The sequence below is a fragment of the Hemiscyllium ocellatum genome, chromosome 1, assembly GCF_020745735.1.
Source record: "Hemiscyllium ocellatum isolate sHemOce1 chromosome 1, sHemOce1.pat.X.cur, whole genome shotgun sequence".
NCBI lineage: Eukaryota > Metazoa > Chordata > Chondrichthyes > Orectolobiformes > Hemiscylliidae > Hemiscyllium > Hemiscyllium ocellatum.
The window spans coordinates 161,404,019-161,424,239 of NC_083401.1; the positions used below are offsets into that span (position 1 = coordinate 161,404,019).

At 42.3% G+C, this 20,221-nt stretch overlaps 1 protein-coding gene across 1 annotated transcript in view; it reads left to right on the top strand.

Moving 5' to 3' along the window:
- arhgap10 (Rho GTPase activating protein 10) overlaps nt 1–20,221 on the top strand; it is a 192,534-nt gene that overhangs the window by 79,117 nt on the left and 93,196 nt on the right. The window contains exons 5-6 of the mRNA XM_060832969.1: nt 2,066–2,167; nt 15,836–15,946. Of these exons, the coding sequence (XP_060688952.1) occupies nt 2,066–2,167; nt 15,836–15,946 (213 nt within the window). The remainder of the gene's footprint in view (nt 1–2,065; nt 2,168–15,835; nt 15,947–20,221) is intronic.

Genomic DNA, 20,221 nt, shown 5'->3' on the forward strand with positions numbered 1-20,221 from the left:
AGGTGCTAAACAGCCTTTGGGGAGTCAGGAGATGAGTTAACCACCGCAGTTTTTGTTGTCTCTGGTTCTTTTAGCTATTGTATTTATATGGTTACTCCAGTTGGGTTTTGGTTAATGGTAACCCCTCAGGCGTAGTACGTAAGGGTATGGAATGCTTTACCTGCAATGGTAGTAGATTTGCCAACTTTAAGTGCATTTAAATCGTCATTGGACAAGAATATGGACGTACATGGAATAGTGTAGGTTAGATGGGCTTCAGATTGGTATGACTGGTCGGCGCAACAACGAGGGCCGAAGGGCCTGTACTGCGTTGTAATGTTCTATGTTTATAGCGGGGGAATTCAGTGATGACAATGACATTGAATGTCAAGGGAGAATGCTTAGATTCTGTCTTGTTGGAGATGGTTATTGCTTGGCATCTGCTTTGTGCGAATGCTATTTTGCCACTTTTCAGCCAAAGCACGGGTGTTGTCCAAGTCTTGGATATGGCCTGCTTTAGTATCTGAAGAGTCATGAATGGTACAACCATGACCGTATGATGGAGGGAAGGTCACTGGTGAAGCACCTGAAGATGGTTGGGCCAAGGAACTCCTACAGAGATGTCCTGGTACCTGAGATATCTGACCTCCAACAACATCTTCGTACCAGTTATGACTCAACCAGTGGAGAGTTTACCCCCGATACCCATTGATTCCAGTTTTGCTCTGGCCTTTAAGTGCCAAACTTGGTTAAAATGTGGCCTCAATGTCAAGGGCTGTCACTCTCACTTCCCCTCTGGCATTCAGCTCTTTTGTCCATGTTAGAACCAAGGCTGTAATGACGTCAGAAGCTGAGTGACCCTAGCAGGACTCAAACTGGGCATCACTGAGCAGGTTATTGCTGAGCAGGTGCTGCCTGATAGCACTGTTGATGAAATCTTCCATCACTTTACTGATGATCGAGAGTAGACTGATGGGGCATTCCTGAACAGCTGAATTCCAGAGGGGAGGTGAGAGTGACAGCCCTTGATATTAAGGCCACATTTAACCAAGTTTGGCACTTAAAGGCCAGAGCAAAACTGGAATCAATGGGTATCGGGGCAAACTCTCCACTGGTTGAGTCATTCCTGAAGAAGGGCTCATGCCCGAAACGTCGATTCTCCTGTTCCTTGGATGCTGCCTGACCTGCTGCACTTTTCCAGCAACACATTTTCAGCTCTGATCTCCAGCATCTGCAGCCCTCACTTTCTCCTAGACTAATGGGGCAGTCTACTGTCCGCCGGGTTGAACTTACCCTGCTTTCTGAGTACAGGACATACTGTGCAGTATTCCATGTTGTTCGGCAGACATCAGGGCTGTAGCTGTTCTAGAACAGCTTGACTATGGATGCGTCAAGTTCTGGAATGCAGGTCTTCATTTATTATTGCTGGAGTGTTGTTAGGGCCAGGGACTTTGCAGGTGGTGGATGAGATGCTGACCAAATGGTACTAGAGTGTGTTCTTGGAGTTGCACCCATACTGGCAGGTGGGGAGTATTCCATTGTGTTCTCGAGTTGTGCCTTCTAGATAGTCGATAGTTTCTGGAGATATTAATTATATGTGTTGTTTTGGGAGAAAAAGTTAAAAGCGTTCTTCATCATAATGATACACAAATGTCTTTAATATATAGCGTTTTTTACAAAGCATTTGCTTTCAGTTTAACCCATAAAAATAAGAAACATTTATTAACCAATGAAACTGAATTTCATTCATTTCATGTTTTGAAAGAGAAACATTTTGATGTGCATTTTGGAACAGGCGACCGGCTTCTGCCTGCACCAGGAAGTCGCCATCCTTTGCAATAAACAGACTGAATATGTTGTGCCCCAGATTGTATCCCATCTTCATCCAAAATGTAATGCTAATTTACAGGCAGTTCTTGAGTGCTAGTTTACTGGCTTATTTGGACATTACCCAAACTGTGTAATCAATCGAATTCCATTCCCTTCAGTAACAAGTGTTGGCAGCGGCCTTGGCACACAGTTTCGCTTTGGAGGCTGACTAAAATATTTTGCTGTGATCTGTGCTATTTGTGTTATTCACTTATAGGAAGAAAAGAAAAAGTATGACAAGGAAACTGAGAAATACTACAGCTTTTTGGAGAAACATGTCAATTTATCAGCAAAGAAAAAAGAAGCGTTGCTAGTTGAGGTAAACTTCATGCATTTCAAATACTGTTGGAAAAATATATTTTTGCTTTAAGGAGTTTGGCTCACTTTGAAATGTCAAATGTTGCTATTTCTTGAAAAAAATGCTTTTTGGATTTGATTACATATGAATTTAACACAATATTTATGAATAGGAATTTATTTCATTCTGCATTTGAATTCCAATTGTATTTTGAGTGTATAATGCAACAATGTGTTCAACACTATGGTTTTATTGAAGTGAACCTTAAGATATCTGCGACGTGGTGTGTACTGAAGTGAAGTAAGATATCTGCGCCATGGTGTATATCTCATGGTAAAGGACAGCAGGTTAGGACAGATGTCTGCACATGATTGTATTTCAATCCTATTAGGTTGCACAATTATTAGGAGGTTCTTTTACGAAAGACCGTGATATAAAGGACTTTCAAGTTTGCTGCGGTAGAGGTTTCTTTAGTTAGAGACATCAAAAGGAATGCATGCCACATCTGAACATAATATTACATTTGCGACGGAATTAATGCAAAGGTAGTTGTTTTTTTTGTTATTGGCATTGCAAATCAGGACAAGCTAACTTGAATTAGATTTCCAAAATCAGTGGACCTGAGTAAAAATTGGTTACATGTTGCTGTTAGTAAAAAAGACCCATTGGCCCACCCATTCCTTCCCATGTCAGTGCCTTTAGTATTGCTCACCATATCCTGCTTGCTTTGTTAAATGTTTGAAATCTTCATGAAGACAAACAGTTCTTTAAATGGATGATGTCATATTTTCCATCCTGTGGTTTTGCAGTTTCCATCCTTCTTAAAAAAAAACTTATTTTCCTTTGTTGTGAGTTTGCGCCCATAGTTGCTGGTAACAGAGTTTAATACTGTGGAACTGACCAACACAAGCTAATGGGTGTTGTAGAGTTTTGCTGCTGCAAATCTTCCTCCTTGAACTCATCGGAGGGCCAGCTTTGATCGGTAATGATGGAGGATAATTTGGGGATGCCGGTGTTGGACTAGGGTGTACAAAGTTAAAAATCACACAACACCAAAAATTTGCTATAAATTTTGTAATGGGCAGCAGGATAACTGGCATGCATGCTGGGCAAGAATAGGATAAATAGATAAAGTTTCTTCCCTGGGGTGTGGGAGTCCAGAACTAGAGGGCAAAGGTTTAGGGTGAGGGGGGAATGATATAAAAGAATTTAAAGGCTTTTCCCTCTCTGTAAAAGGAATCTTCACCTTAACCTCAAGCCAAAATATGAAATAGGACTGCACCATCAAATTCTTCTTCTGTAAGGACTTTGTTACTTCTAAGTATCAGCTTTTCCTAAGTTTTTATGAGCTCTGGCTGCTTCACCTGCGCTCTTTCCCAGATCGGAGTTGAAGATTTTAGCCTGGAGTGTTGTTTCTGGTTTGGAATATGAGACCATAAGATCTAGGAACAAGTGGTGACCATTCAACCTAGAGCCAACTTTGCCATTCATAGGATTATGGCTGACCTGGCATTCCTCACATCCACTTTCCTGCAAACAGTTCTGCTGAACCGCTTGTCAATCACGTATCTGCGACAGCTAACTGTCTTGAGAATTCTTAAGGTACCTGTCTTCCCAAGTGTCTGTTTCCTATGTCCAGTGGATTTAAGCAACAATGCCCACTGCTGATCACCATGTTGCCTGTGTTATAGAACCAGCCACCACTAGCTAATGGTTAGGTCTGTGTGCTGCCTGAAATTCTCCATTCCTAATACAGAGAGTTGTGAACACAGTCCAGTCCATCAGGCAAGCTAACCTTCCAACTATTGACTCTGCCTACACCTCTCACTGCCTCAGGCAGGCAATTAACATCATCAAAGACCCTGCCCACTCTGATATCTCTTCTCATTCTTTCGTCAGGCAGAAAATGCAGAAGCATAAACACACGTACCAACACATCCAAGAACTGCTTAGTCCTCACTGTTATTAGACTTCTGAATGGACCTCTCAAATTTGAAATTTAATGTTGGTCTCGCTCTCTTGTGCACACTCTTTGCGGCGATAATGTTGCACTCTTTGCTCTGTTCTGTCACCCTGTCACATTTTGTATGGTATGATCTGCCTGCACTGCATGTAAAAACAAAACCTTTCACTGTACCTAGGTACATGGAACAATAATAAATCAAGTTAAATCAAGTCGAAAAGCCCATTTGATTTGCAGCAATAGAGGATAAGTTATTTGTGAGTCTCAACGAGGCATGACACTTGTCTTATGAAGATGCTGTTTATTGCATGGTGGCAATAGCTACAGGTCACATTGGCTAGTTAAACACTATAAAGGACTGAGAGGAGACGGGCTGGCACATCTATCTCCATTGGGGAGCTCAAGCCAGACTCTCCTTGCTCCACTGTCGTGACTCAATTGGGAAGAGTGTGCTAATAATTGAGCCCCAGTACTCTACAACCCTTTTAACCCAGTTAGATCACCAAGGTGATCAGTTTGCCTTCCCAGCTGCCATTCAGGGTACTCTCACCATGTTCTGCCATTAACAGGAAAATAACTTGAATAATTGCAAAAAAAGTAACAAATGGCAAAAGGTTTACAAATGTACTACTATGCAATTTAAATTATTATCCTTTCAAATCCCAAACACACATCCACTTGCTCACAGATCAGACAGAAAATAAACATGTAAGAGTATAAACAGGAAAACACGTTCTGTTGATCAAAATTCAGACGACTAGGTAAGGGTTGAATTCTGTCTTGCAGTTCTTTTGACACAATGTTGTGTGTAGAATGGTGGTCGATCTTCAATTCAGTAGTTGATCAGACGGACCTAAGTATTCTGTTGCATTAGAATATTTTCTTTAAAGTACCCAGATTTTTGTCCTTTTCACTCTGAGAAGTGTTAATAGATGCTACTTCTTCGCAGGCTACTGGATGTTGAAGTGCACAGCACTCCCAAACCTGTACCACACAGGAGCTGGATCAGTCCGAAGGATATCATTTGACAATTTTTCCTTAACTCAAAAGCCTCCTGGTTCCACACTCTCATAAATTATCAGCTCAATTCTTTGAAAGATAACTTAGTTGTGTATTGCTAAGTTGTGCATCATCCAGTCCCACCGGATATTGGTGAGGCCACACCTGGAATATTGTGGACAGTTTTGATCTCCATATCTGAGGAAGAATGCTCTTATGACTGAAGGAGTACAGCAAACCTGTACAAAATTGATTCTTGTGAAGGCAAGACAGATACCTGAGGAGAGATTGAGTTGTTTAGGATCGTATTCACTGGAATTTAGAAAAATGAGGGGGTATCTCATTGAAAGAAGAAAATCCAAACTGGACTGGACAGATTGGATGCAGGATGGTGGGCGAGTCCAGTAGCAGGGGTCAGAGTTGAAGGACAAGAGCAAACCTTTCGGACTAAGGTGAGGGGAAGTTTATCCATAGAAGTTTCAGGAAGTGGTGAGGCCAAAACATTGTATTTTCAAGCAGAGGGTAGAGGTACAGCCATTCCTCCGTAGCTGTGAGGATTCTGTTCCTGAGAACCTCGGTGAATGATGACCTTTGCCAGTGCGGGACCTGTTTCAGAGCAATTTAAAAATAAGTTAAAAATCGCAGATTTTTTTTGCCCCGGATGTTGATTTTTATCGTTGCTTATTTCTTGGCACAGACAGATGAATTTGTGATGCATGATTTCGCGGATACGAGGATTTGCTGCAGTGCCTTTGGCTCAAGGGGGTGAAGTGACAGTAGGGGGAAGGGTGGGACTTGGGGACTGAGCTCAATGCTGAGGCATGATCATAAAATAAGTAATGGAACAGGCTTCAGGGGTTGAAAGGTCCATTCCTGTTCATATTTGCTGTATTATTTCCATGTTTCTATTTGTTCTCCCAGTGCATCATTGTGTCTCTTAGTTCAGTTATATTTAACATTTTACTTGAGTGCTGATGGGAAATGCTTTTAACATTATATCAACAGTGTGAGTTCACTCAAATAACATTTTGGCAAGTTAAATTATTTTTCCCTCTTGGAAACATTCAACTTGGATTTTATTTTCCAGCATGCAAAACTATTTGGATTATCCCACTCATCTTCACCTCATTAATGTAAAATAATTAATATCAAAGGCTTCCTTGGCTGAGTAGTATGTCCATAAACTGAATGAATTTATATTTCTTTATTTTTCTAATTTATTTCTAAAATCCCTAAGATTGTTAGCATCGCTGTCTCACAGCACCAGGGTCCCAGGTTTGATTCCGCTCTCGGGTGACTGTCTGTGTGGGGTTTGCACATTCCCCCTATGTCTGTGTGGGTTTCCTCCTACAGTCCAAAGATGTGCAGGTTTGGTGAATAGGCCATGGGAAATGCAGAGTTCGAGGGATATGATAGTGGGGGGGGAGGTGGGTTTGGGTGGGGATGATCTTCGGAAGTTCAGTGTGGACTTGATGAGCCAAATGGTTTGCTTCATGCTGTAGGGATTCTCTGGTTTTGTATCTAGACACCTTTGAATCTAAGATGGTGCCGTTAAGCTTTTTACTGCATTCATGTGAGTACATGTAACGATAAATCGAAGTCTAATTATAAAGCATTATTTATTCATTGGATTTTAAGTGTTGTTTCTACTTGGTCAGTGAGGAAGCATCTGAGCCCGAGATCATTAAACAGGTTGAAAATGCATAATGGTCCCCTGTACAAATCCTCTGTTGGAAGTAACGCTGGACCAGATCCCCTGTCAGAGTTGGAAAGGGTGTGTCCGACACAAATTGATTTAATCTGCCACTTTAATTTTAGACTGGATCCTTTGCGGCTTCCATGTCTGGTTCCAGCAGGAATTCAGTGGGGAAGAGGGTCTGGAGTAAAATTGATAGTCATAATTCCTTTCTTTGTTATAAACTGAGAAAAAATGTCCTTTACTGTCTCTTCAATACATTGACTTCTACCCCATTGTTTTAAGTGGAACTCTGAAACTTCATGGTAGGTAAAAATAATGACTGCAGATGCTGGAAACCAGATTCTGGATTAGAGTGGTGCTGGAAGAGCGCAGCAGTTCAGGCAGCATCCAAGGTGCAGCGAAATCGATGTTTTGGGCAAAACCCCTTCATCAGGATTTATTGCCTCACTCCTCGGTAATGCTGCCCTCGCTCATGCCAGTTATATCACTCGCTCTCTCATTAAAGCAAAATGTGGATGCTGGAAATTCAAAAAAAACTCAGCGAAAGAACTGAACAAGCATCATAACTAAACGGACTCAAAATGCTAATTCTGCTTTTTCTGTGTTTGGTTGAAGCTCTGTCTGTTGCACCCCACGGTGTTGACCCTCTTTCTCACACCCCTTGATGGCGTTTATCCTTTCACTGTTCCCCATGACTTTTGGTGACCCCCTCTCTCTCATCCCTCAATGATGTTTCCCCTTTCTCAGCTGCCCTTTCTATATCCCTTCTCTCAACATATCAACTCTCTTGATCTCTCCATCCCTCTTTCTTGCTCCCTCAATAGCCAGCTATGAGGTTTGAATGTTTTCCAGCAGGAGATTGGGAAGAATCTCCTCAAATTCCAGGAACACTATCATGCAGACTCCAATGGAGGTTACATAACCCCTTCATGTAACTTGCATTAAAGCTACAATTGCAAAGTGTAATAGTCTTCTGGATCAGAAAAATGCAACTCTAAATGATGATATAAAAATGTCCCCGATGGCTCAGTGGTTAACACCGCTGCCTCACAGAGCTAGGGAGCCGGGTTCGATTCCAGCCTCGGGCAACTCTCTCTGTGGAGTTCGCACATTCTCCCCGTGTCTTGTGTGGGTTTCCTTTGGGTGTTCCGGTTTCCTCCCACAATCCAAAGATGTGCAGGTTAGGTGAATTGGCCATGCTAAATTGTCCATGGATGTGTAGGTCAGGGATATTCTAAGGTAGTAGGGGAATGGGTCTGGGTGGGATACTGTTTGGAGGGTCAGTGTGGACTTGTTGGGCCTAATGGCCTGTTTCCACACTGTAGGGGACTCTGTGATTCTATGAATATATCAAGACAATCGTGATCTCCTCCAGTCTGAAGAATAATCGCAGCATTTTAATAAAAAAGAAAGACATGGATTTATATTTCACCTTTGACAAATGTAAACTTAATACATATAAATCTTAAACAAATAAAAAACATTTAGAGTCAGAGAGATGTACAGCACAGAAATAAACCCTTCGGTCCAACTCGTCCATGCCGACAAGATACCCGAACCTAATCTAGTCCCATTTGCCAGCATTTGACCCTAATTCCTCAAAACCTTTCCTCTTCATATACCCATCCTGAGTTGTAAACAATTAAGTACTTTTGAAGTCTAGACACTTATACAAAAGCCAGAATTGTACTGCTGGAAAAGTTTGATGTCTGTCTTCCCTATTTATCATTATGCATTGACCCACCTCAAAGCTAGGATGCCTTGAAATGTAATCGTTCAATTGTTTAAATTGTGATTCAATTATGACAGCAGAGTTTATAAATTCTGTATTAACCATTTTAAGCATGACTTGACATAATAACTTGGTCTGTTTTGAAGTTCAGTCTCATTTTAATTAATATTTTGAGTAGGAATTTGATCCCAATCTTATTTTCATTGTTAGATTAGATTACATTCCCTACAGTGTGGAAACTGGCCCTTCAGCCCAACCAGTCCACACCGACCCTCCGAAGAGTAACCCACCCAGACCCATTCTCCTCTGACTAATGCATCTAACACTACGGGCAATTTAGCATGGCCAATTCACCTGACATGCACATCTTTGGACTGTGGGAGGAAACCGGAGCACCCGGAGGAAACCCACACAGACACGGGGAGAACATTCAAACTCCACACAGACAGTTGCCTGAGGCAGGAATCAAACCTGGGTCCCTGACGCTGTGAGGTAGCAATGCTGACCACTGAGCCACCATTCCATAGAACTTTGCAGAAGTACAGGACTTTAAAAGAAAGATTGAAATGTGTTAATAAGGAGTGTCTTAAAGCAAGAAAGGGAGATGGAGAGGCAAAAGGGTTTAGTGAAGAAACCTAGAGCAACCAAAATCCCAGCTTTTAGTGCTGGAATTGTTGTACCTATCAGAAATATAATACTGAGGCTAAAGTTTAAATTAATTCAGCTTCAAAGAACTGTGATTAAACTGGAGGTTCCTTTTTGTTTTGCTTTACAAAGAACGTTTTAAATTGAACAATGAGGGCTGATAGCATCATGGAAAAGTCCAAACTGGAATAGTTACTGAGTTAAAACCAAACAGCAGTCTATTCAAAAGTAGTTTGGATTATCGGTTAATCATTTCTTATTATATACCGTCTGCTTCAGTAACTTGTTCAACTGATTGCTGTGATGATATCATTGATATTTGTCATTTAAACCAAAACAATTCAATAAACAAATAATCAAGCCAAAACAAAAAAAAATTGAGTCAACGCTAAAATCATACTGCAACCATTAGCTACCTAATCTAGTGAGAATTTTAATTATCCAATTAGTGGAAATTTCATTATAAAGGTATTGCCACATTTGTTTGAAAGCTGAAAATGTGTTGCCCGATGAAGGGTTTATGCCCGAAACATCGAATTTCCTGCTCCTTGGATGCTGCCTGACCTGCTGCGCTTTTCCAGCAACACATTTTCAGCTCTGATTTCCAGCATCTGCAGTCCTCACTTTCTCCTCGAACATTTCTTTGAAAATCTTGCATGATTTATGTGGCCAGAGAGTGAATTAAATGTGTACAGTGAAATCCTGATCAGTCAAATGCCAGATGATCTGCTCACAAATTACGTTACATGGAGCTGTGAGATAGCTGGGGAAGCCTCAGTATTAACAGTTGACCTGCAATTGCACTCGTTTGAACAAAATACTGAATGAAAACACAATAAACTGGGAAGTATGTGAAAAGTGTATTTTAATTTTAATTTGTTCACACCTTACAATAGCTTGGTGTTTGTAAGCACTGAAAATTGGTGGGAATTGGGAAAGGAATTGTCAGAAATTTTGAATGTAGAGTCGAGAGAGTGGAGCTGGAAAAGCACAGCAGGTCAGGCAGCATCTGAGGAGCAGGAGAATTGACATTTCGGGCATAAGCCCTTCATCAGGAATTTTTCATCATCATCATCATTTTCATCATTCCTGATGAAGGGCTTATGCCCGAAACGTCAATTTTCCTGCTCCTCAGATTATGCCTGACCTGCTGTGCTTTTCCAGCCCCACACTCATGTCTCTGATCTCCAGCATCTGCAGTCCCCACTTTCTCCGAGAAATCTTGATTGCGATGATATTGGATGAGTGTGATGCAATCGGCCGTGTCGTAAAAGCAGTTGAACATGTTCTTGGTATTTTGGATCTGCTGCTGTATGAAATGCCAGAGCACTTTATGACTTTTGCGCTTTAGCTGAGGAAATAAGAGAGTCAGCAGACAGCCATTCCTTAGGCTTTCCCGAGTTGGTGAGCTCTGTGGCTGAAGAATGTACTGCATCTATGATTGCCTCAGCTGTCGGTTTGGTTGGGGAGTGTATAGTGCTGTATGACTACTTTTCCATGGTTGTCCCAGCTGGATTTCGATGTCAACCTTCTGCTGACCGGTGAAAAGAGGCTTCATTTTGAGTTAGTTGGTCTCACCCTACTCCCCCTCCTCTTAGCGCCTTGCACATTTAAACACAACGTGGTGGAAGCTTTTAGGGCTTCTGTCACCACCTTTCACGCCTTCCCTGGCAATGTCAGAGTTAGAGGACCATTGTCGATTGTCATCTTCCTTTTATTTACCTTCCACTTCCCTCTCCCACGCCTTAATACTGGAGCTCATATTGATAGTTTTATTAGCTTTGTGCTGTGTGGGTAATGTCTGTGTATTCACAAAACAACATGGCTTCTTAGACTTTCCTATCACATGATGAAGGGCTTTTGCCTGAAACGTTGATTTTCCTGCTCCTCGGATGCTGCCTGAACTGCTGTGCTTTTCCAGCACCACTCTAATCTAGACTCTGGTTTCTAGCATCTGCTAGCACCTATCACAAAAAAAATGGCAGCTTTTTGGTGCCATTCACTTTGGTGAAGACTATAGTAGTGACACATGCCTTGATTCCTTCCTCCATTATTGTAAAAATCAAAGAGTGACCTGGTTGAAAACAAAATAAGGTCATTCTGCGCATTTTGTTATCGTGAAGTCGCTGTAATATGGTTGACAAATTGGGGACACTGTTTCGAAAGTGCAAACTTTTAAAATGTGTTGGCTGTAACACAATTACATCATCGACACTTTCAGCACTATTTCTAAAGTGCAGTTTTACTAAAATGCGGGGATGTACGTCTGAGGCTTTCTCAGGCTCTGGTCAGACTACATTTGGAGTATTGAGTGTAGTTTTGGGCCCCACATCTCAGGAAGGATGGACTGGCCCTGGAGCGTGTTCAGAGGAGGTTCCTGAGAAAGGTCCCAGGAATGAAAAGCTTAACACATGAGGAACATTTGAGGACTCTGGCTGTATACTTGATGGAGTTTAGAAGGATGAGGGGGGAGGGATCTAATTGAAACATACAGAATACTGAATGGCCTGGACAGGGTCGATGTTGGGACAATGTTTCCAATGGTAGGAGAGACTAGGACCTGAGGACACAGCCTTAGAGTAAACCTTTCAGAGCGGAGGTAAGAAGAAACTTCTTCATCCAGAGACTGGTGAACCTGTGGAATTCATTACCACAGAAGGCTGTGGAGGCCAGGTCATTGAGTGTATTGAAGACTGAGATAGATATGTTCTTGAGTATCTAAGGGATCAAGTGTTACGGGGAGAAGGTGGGAGAATGGAGTTGAGAAGCTAAACAGCCATGATTGAATGGCAGAGCAGACAGATGGGCTGAATGGCTTCATTCCTGCTCCTGTGTCCTAGGGCCTTATTCCTGACATTCCTTCTTGATGTGATGGGTGCCTTCCCGCAACAACTTTCTCTATTTTGGACGGTCACAAACCAGAGTCAACTCTTGAGACGTAAAACTTAGTCTAGTCAGCTAAGCACTTGAGCGTTGCTTCGAGGACATCTCTCAAGCTTTTCCATTGTCCTCCCGGGAGTCTCCTGCCATGCCTCTAATTCCAAAAGAGCAGTTGCTTCGGCTGTGAATAACACGTCGCATCCAGTTGAGCAGTTATCATGTGATGAGCACCTCAATGTTGACCATGCTACAGTGGGAGATGATAGTGTTGCTGCACTGCTTGTCTTGTCACTGGATTTGGAGGCTCTTGTACAGGCTATGCTCCAGTGCTTTAAGGTGCCCTCTGTCAGTTGCTCAAGTCTCTGAGGCCTATCGCAACATGGTGCTCACAACAGTCCAGTAAACTATAGCCTTACTGTCACATTTGAACTTCTCAAATGCCATTTTGCTCAGTTGGCTGAGGGCTGCGATGGGGCATTGGTGGTCATGGTTGATTTTTGTCAACTACGTTTGGCTTTATCGCGAGGTGGCATTCCAAGGAGGGGGGAAAGTGAGTTAGCGGTGCAGAGAGACGTAGGGAGAATGTGCCAGAATGTGGGGCCTAAGCAACAAGGCGTGGCTATAAATGGTGGCGTTTTGGATAATCAAGAGAGAAGAATTCGAGAATTACACGTCTCTCAAAGTGTTGTGGACCTGGGGGAGTTTGCAGAGGATCACACGTTTATAGTTACAATATTATAGATTTTGTAACAGCTGTAACCTTTTAAAGATGGAAACAAAAAAACCTTGAAGTATGGTTCCACATACAAAAGCCACATAACCTCTCTCGCAGAGAGACTGCAGCCAAGGCAAGGAACTTTGCTTTTTTTAAGAATCAATCACAAAGAATTATTAATTCAAAAATTTCAGGACCATCCAAAAAGACTCAAAGCTATTGTAATAGAGTCATAGAGTGATACAGCATGGTCTAACTTCTCTGTGCTGACCAGACATCCTAATCTGACCTAGTCCCATTTGCCAGCATTTGACACATATCCCTCTGAAGCTCTCCTATTCGTACACCCTTTCAGATGACTTTTAAATGTAATTGAACCCACATCCTCTGGCGGCTCATTCCATACACGCACCACCCTCTGTGTGAAACATTTGCCCCTTTGGTCCATTTTAAGTCTTTGCCCTCTCACCTTTAACTGATGCGCTCCAGCTTTGGACTCCCTCACCTTGGGGAGAAACCTTGGCTATTTATCCTATCCATGCTTCTCATGATTTTATAAACCTCTATAAGGTCACCCCTCAGCCTCCGATGCTCCAGGGAAAATAGTCCCAGTCTCACCAATTTATTAGATTAGATTAGATTAGATTAGATTACTTACAGTGTGGAAACAGGCCCTTCGGCCCAACAAGTCCACACCGACCCGCCGAAGCGCAACCCACCCATACCCCTACATATACCCCTTACCTAACACTAGGGGCAATTTAGCATGGCCAATTCACCTGACCCGCACATCTTTGTGACTGTGGGAGGAAACCGGAGCACCCGGAGGAAACCCACGCAGACACGGGGAGAACGTGCAAACTCCACACAGTCAGTCGCCTGAGGCGGGAATTGAACCCAGGTCCCTGGCGCTGTGAGGCAGCAGTGCTAACCACTGTGCCACCGTGCTGCCCCTGAATAGAAGTCTATTCAGCTTCTCCCTGTAACTCAAATCTTCCAGTCCCAACAACATCCTTGGAATTTTTTTCCCTCAAGTTTAACCACATCCTTCCTAATAAAGGGAGACCAGAATTGAATGCAGTATTCCAAACGTGGCCTAACCAATTTTCTGTAAAACAGTAACATGACCTTCCAACAGCTATCTCTGACCAATCAAGGCAAGCATCCCAAACGCTGCCTTCACTACCCTGCCTACCTGTGACTCTACTTTTAAAGCACTATGCATCTGCACAGCTAGGGCTCTTTGTTCAGCAGCACTCCCCAGGACCTTTCCATTAAGTATATGAGTCCTGTCCTAATTTGCCTATTCAGGTACATCTCATATGGTGATGACACAAAGTTAAAACTGATGGAGATATGCAAATGGGGGCACCCTACAAAGAGGAATTTCAGGAACGTGCTGTCTTCCAGGTTCATACAAATGTCTGGATGGATGAAGTGTGGAATTTGATGTCAGGAAAACTGCACAAAGGAAAAATGTGTTTGTTTACTTGGGACATTTTCAGGTACCGTTTTGACAATGGTATAGTCAGTGATGTGAGATTGGTACATACTGATTGGGTAGTTATTCCTCGCAGTCTTACAAGTGTCATTCAGTCCTTGGATGTTCAAAAGATGTTGGACAATTGGATATTGGGAGTTGAGAAAGCATTTACGAATAGTCCATGGATAATGGAATAAACCTGCTCCAAATATTGTTGAAAAATATTTCTAAATGTGCTCACTTGCTGCTACTCTGATGCTGTTTGAGGTTTACTTTGTTAGCACAATGAAATATACCCCAAAATGTGCACCCATGGTGAGTACGTTATCTTGGGGTTTATTACAACACTCACTATTTCCAAGGCTATATCATCACAGACTTACACATAAAGTCTCAGCTGTACTGATGCTAGTGTACATTGCATGTATCTAACAGACTCCTTTGCTGAGATAGTGACTGAAAATGATGTCACTTTATATCCAGACACCACATGTTGGGATGTCAGTAACTTTCTTAAAGGTACAGGCATGATCGATCTGGACCCAATGCCCTAATACAATATAGTGACAGTATGGAAGATGGTTACTTGAAGAATGGTGATGCTAAATATACAAAACGTGAAGAGCAGGGGGATTTTTATGATGATGCTATACAACAAGTCAGTTGAGACAAATTATTCAGTGACTCTGATGGTGATCAATTTCAACATTGTGTTGTAGTTAATTCATTGTGAATTTATGTTGGTTTGGATGAAATATGCAAAGTGTGAAAGTTATAAAGCAAATAAACATTAATATACTTGCCTTAGCATTTTTGGATATACTTTTTTTTCACAGTCCAATCCCACAGTCCAAAGATGTGCAGGCCAGATGAATTAGTGTTAAATTGCCCATAGTGTTGGGTGCATTAGTCAGAGGGAAATGGGTCTGGGTGGGTTACTCTTCGGAGGGTTGGTGTGGACTGGTTGGGCCGAAGGGTCTGTTTCCACGCTGTAGGGAATCTAATGTAAATTGGGCTGAAATCAAGCCTTAACCCATGAGAACATTGCCCATGTCAAAGTCGACCTAAACTTTTTGGCCTAAGATATTGGTATATAAGTTTGACTTTTACACAAGTTTATATAGTTTGTTATACTTATCATTACTTCAGGATGTCCCATACCACTTTACAGTCAGCGCGTTACTATAATACTTGTATTATAATACTTGTAATATGGAAAATACAGCTGCCAGTTTTTGCACGAATCTCACACAAAAGAAATGTGATAATGACCAAAAAAATACATTGTAGTGTTATTAGTTAAAGGGTACATATTGATGTGGACCTGGGGTGGAGGGACTGTCCAACTTCTCTGTGAAACAATGTCACATCCATCCAAAAAGACAGAAAGGGCTTTTGTCTGTTATTGCGTCTGACAGCACAGCATTCCCTCGGTTAGCCTGCATTTTGCACTTAAGCCTCTGAAAAGGAAGTATAGCCTAGTTTGGACAAATATATCATTAAATAATAGCATATCTTTTCCATTCTGTAATTCTAGTACAATAACATTTCAAGGTATCTTTGTGCTTTTCAGGCTGATAGTCAGCTAGAGCAGATACGGCAACATTACTATGAGCTGTCACTGGAGTACGTGTGTAAGGTGCAAGAAATTCAAGAGCGGAAGAAATTTGAGTTTGTGGAGCCTGTAAGTAAAAAATTATACTTGCCGTATAAAAACATTTGGTTGTATTTCTTTTTTAGAATCCATGAAATTACTGTACACTCATTCGTTAAAGTTTACACTGAACTCAGTAGTGTAATAATCTTTTCCTGTCCCCTAAAACGGTCAGCAAGGGCTTCCTTCATCGCTCCAATATTTGATCTAAATCAGGGTTCTGTTTTGCTGAATGAAGTGATGCATAATTGCAATTAGCAAAGCGATGGTAGATGTGATGAACTTTAGCCACCAGTGACCTGCCTTTACTGAAGGATAGGGCAAAGAGCTGGAGGGGCTGAAAATCTGAAGCAAAGGCAGAAATTGCTGGAGAAACTCAACAAGTCTGGCAGCGTCTGTGGAGAGAAAGCAGAGGTTAAGGTTTTGAGTCCAGTGACCCTTCGTCAAGAAGAGTCATTGAACTCAAAACATTAACCTTACTTTCTGTCCACTGATGCTGCCAGGTCTGCTGAGTTTCTTCAGCAATTTCTCTTTTTATTGAAAGGTGTTGGGTTGGATTTTGCCAGTAAGGAGGAAGTCCTACTATAGGGATGACAGCATGGCAATAGCATTGCTGGACAGTCATTCAAAACTCTTGACCAAACATTCCAGAACCCACAAACTCAACCACAACAGATTGAGGAATTAAAATTCAATATATTCATCAAAATCTGTAATAATTGCTGGTCTACTTAATATTGATACTATTGTAAAAGCCCAACACATTCATGAATGTTGTTTGGGGGGGGGGAAGATCTGCCATCTTGACCAGGTCTTATTTTACTTTTAGTTCATTAACTGTTTTCTCCCTTATTGTCTCAAATACGTGGTCATTCTTGTAAAACTTATCCTTCACTGAAGTGCTTATTTTGTAATCTTTTTTAGTAAACACTGAGCTAAAGTACCTCTTTCAGTATGTCTTTTACCTCTTTCTTAATTCCTTTTTCTATCATTTGAATAGTTATTTTTTTCCCTGTATTCCTTAATAATTTAATTTTCCAGTTTGTTTTTGTTGCTTTATGATGGTTTGTTTTAATTTCTTTCCCTAGTTTTTCTTTTCCTCTTCTTATCCCCTGTTTTCATGTACAGCTACTTGTTTGGTTCATTTGTCATCCATGTTACCCCAATGTTGGGTAGCTTGCTTTTTGTGGCACTGTGACATACATTTCTCATGATTAAAGTCTGGTTGAAGATTTGTAGCTCGGATGTCCTTTGTTGTGGTTCTGCTCGCCGAGCTGGAAGTTTTTGCTGCAAATGTTTCGTTCCCTGGCTAGGGAACATCATCAGTGCTGTTGGAGCCTCCGGTGAAGCACTGCTTTGATGTTTCTTCCGGTATTTATAGTGGTTTGTTCTTGCCGCTTCCGGGTGTCAGTTTCAGCTGTAGTAGTTTGTATGTGGGGTCCAGGTCGATGTGTCTGTTGATGGATGTTCTTGCCATTTCCGGGTGTCAGTTTCAGCTGTAGTAGTTTGTACGTGGGGTCCAGGTCGATGTGTCTGTTGATGGATGTTCTTGCCATTTCCGGGTGTCAGTTTCAGCTGTAGTGGTTTGTATATTGGGTCCAGGTCCATGTGTCTGTTAATGGAGTTTGTGGATGAATGCCATGCCTTTAGGAATTCCCTGGCTGTTCTCTGTCTGGCTTGTCCTATGATGGTAGTGTTTTCCCAGTCAAATTCATGTTCCTGGTTGTCTGAGTGTATGGCTACTAGGGATAGCTGGTCGTGTCGTTTTGTGGCTAGCTGATGTTCATGGATGCGGATTGTTAGCTGTCTTCCTGTTTGTCCAATATACAAACCACTACAGCTGAAACTGACACCCGGAAGCGGCAAGAACAAACCACTATAAATACCGGAAGAAACATCAAAGCAGCGCTTCACAGGAGGCTCCAATAGCACTGATGATGTTCCCTAGCCAGGGAACGAAACGTTTGCAGCAAAAACTTCCAGCTCGGCGAGCAGAACCACAACAATTTCTCATGATGTTTAGGAATTAGTCTTTGCACTTCTGTTTTTTTGCCTCTGGGACGCCTGGACCAACCAACCCAACCACCCCGTGGCTCAACACTTTAACTCTCCCTCCCATTCCACTGAGGACATGCAGGTCCTTGGACTCCTCCACCGGCAGACCATAACAACACGACGGTTGGAGGAAGAGCGCCTCATCTTCCGCCTGGGAACCCTCCAACCACAAGGGATGAACTCAGATTTCTCCAGTTTCCTCATTTCCCCTCCCCCCACCTTGTCTCAGTCGGTTCCCTCAACTCAGCACCGCCCTCCTAACCTGCAATCTTCTTCCTGACCTCTCCGCCCCCACCCCACTCCGGCCTATCACCCTCACCTTGACCTCCTTCCACCTATCCCACCTCCATCGCCCCTACCCCAAGTCCCTCCTCCCTACCTTTTATCTTAGCCTGCCTGGCACCCTCTCCTCATTCCTGATGAAGGGCTTATGCCCGAAACGTCGAATTTCCTGTTCCTTGGATGCTGCCTGACCTGCTGTACTTTAACCAGCAACATATTTTCAGCGCACTTCTGTTTTTTTTCAAGGTTCTTAAGTCCTTTAACCTTCTTTGAGGTTCCACATTTCTATCCTCAGAATTTGCAGTTACTGAACTTATTGTGTTGTGCAACTTCTGTAACTCATTCTTTGAATTGTATATTGTGATGACTGTATTGAAATCCTGCCCTCTACTTCCTTATATCTGAGCATGAAAGGCCAGCTTCGAGCGAACCTGGGAAAGCTGTTTTTCAGAATTGCCGGAATCAAACTGGCAAGAACCTTTCATTCCTGATGTAGGGCTCATGCTGGAAATATCGATTCTCCTGCTCCTCGGATGCTGTCTGGCCTGTTGTGCTATTCCAGCACCGCACTCTCGACTCTGATCTCCAGCATCTGCAGCCCTCACTTTCTCCCTGGAAATGCTGTGCCTAGTGCTAACACAGTAGATCTGGGGGAATGAATGCACACTCTTGAACGCAAGTTCGGAAGAAGCAATGCTAAAATGAAATTGGGCAATACCTGGGTTCGATTCCAGCCTCGGGTGACTGTCTGTGTGGAGTTTGCACATTCTCCCCGTGTCTGCGTGGGTTTCCTCCGGGTGCTCCGGTTTCCTCCCACAGTCCAAAGATGTGCAGGTTAGGTGGATTGGCCAAGCTAAATTGCCCGTAGTGTTCGGTGCATTAGTCAGGTATAAATGTAGGGGAATGGGTCTGGGTGGTTTATTCTTTGGAGGGTCGGTGTGGACTTGTTGGGCCACACTGTAGGGAATCTAACTAAGTTCAGTGAAATATGGAGAAACAGAAGATAATTGGGAGAATTCATGAACTAGTTAACATTAAACTTTTTGAACTATTGAAACAATTTCAGTGATTTTTAAAGGCAAAAAAAATCTGTTAAAGTGGACAATACTTGGCAGAAAAGTGATTCTGAATTTAATGAGGATGAGTGAATTAAATTGTCCTTAATAACACTTCAGGTGTTTAGTTATGAGATGGAGATGCCGGTGTTGGACTGGGGTGTGCAAAGTTAAAAATCACACAACGCCAGGTTATAGTCCAACAGGTTTAATTGGAAGCACACTAGCTTTCGGAGCGACGCTCCTTCATCAGGTGGTAGTGTGTTAGGATTGTGCCCTCCACTCTCACCTGATGAAGGAGCGACACTCAGAAAGCTAGTGTGCTTCCAATTAAACCTGTTGGACTATAACCTGGTGTTGTGTGATTTTTAACGGTGTTTAGTTAGTTAACCAGTGACCTGGACTTTCAGAAAACCTTTACAGACACAAGGAGCTGAAAGTCCTGAGCAGTATGATCCAGAACTTATCACAAAAAGGTAATAGCCCTGACTCTAGCACCAGAAACCCTCAGGATAGACTGGTGTGTGGCCTTGAAGCAAGGTGAGCACATTTCTGAATTCAGAGGAGCAGAAACCATATGACCAGGAATTTCTTCTTAAGTTCCGATTCATTACAGACAATGGCCAAAAGCCAAATGAATCACAATCAGACAAGACTGGTTTGCCAAGCGAAATAAATTGTTACAACTATGATTTATGCAATTATGTGGTCTGTTCTGCAGGAGTGTCTGATAGTAAGTCTGATTTGGAGATGCCGGTGTTGGACTTGAGTGTACAAAGTTAAAAATCACACAACACCAAGTTATAGTCCAACAGGTTTAATTGGAAGCACAGTGGAAAGCTAGTGTGTTTCCAATTAAACCTGCTGGACTACAGTCTGGTGTTGTGTGAGAGTAAGTCTGGATGGTTTAATT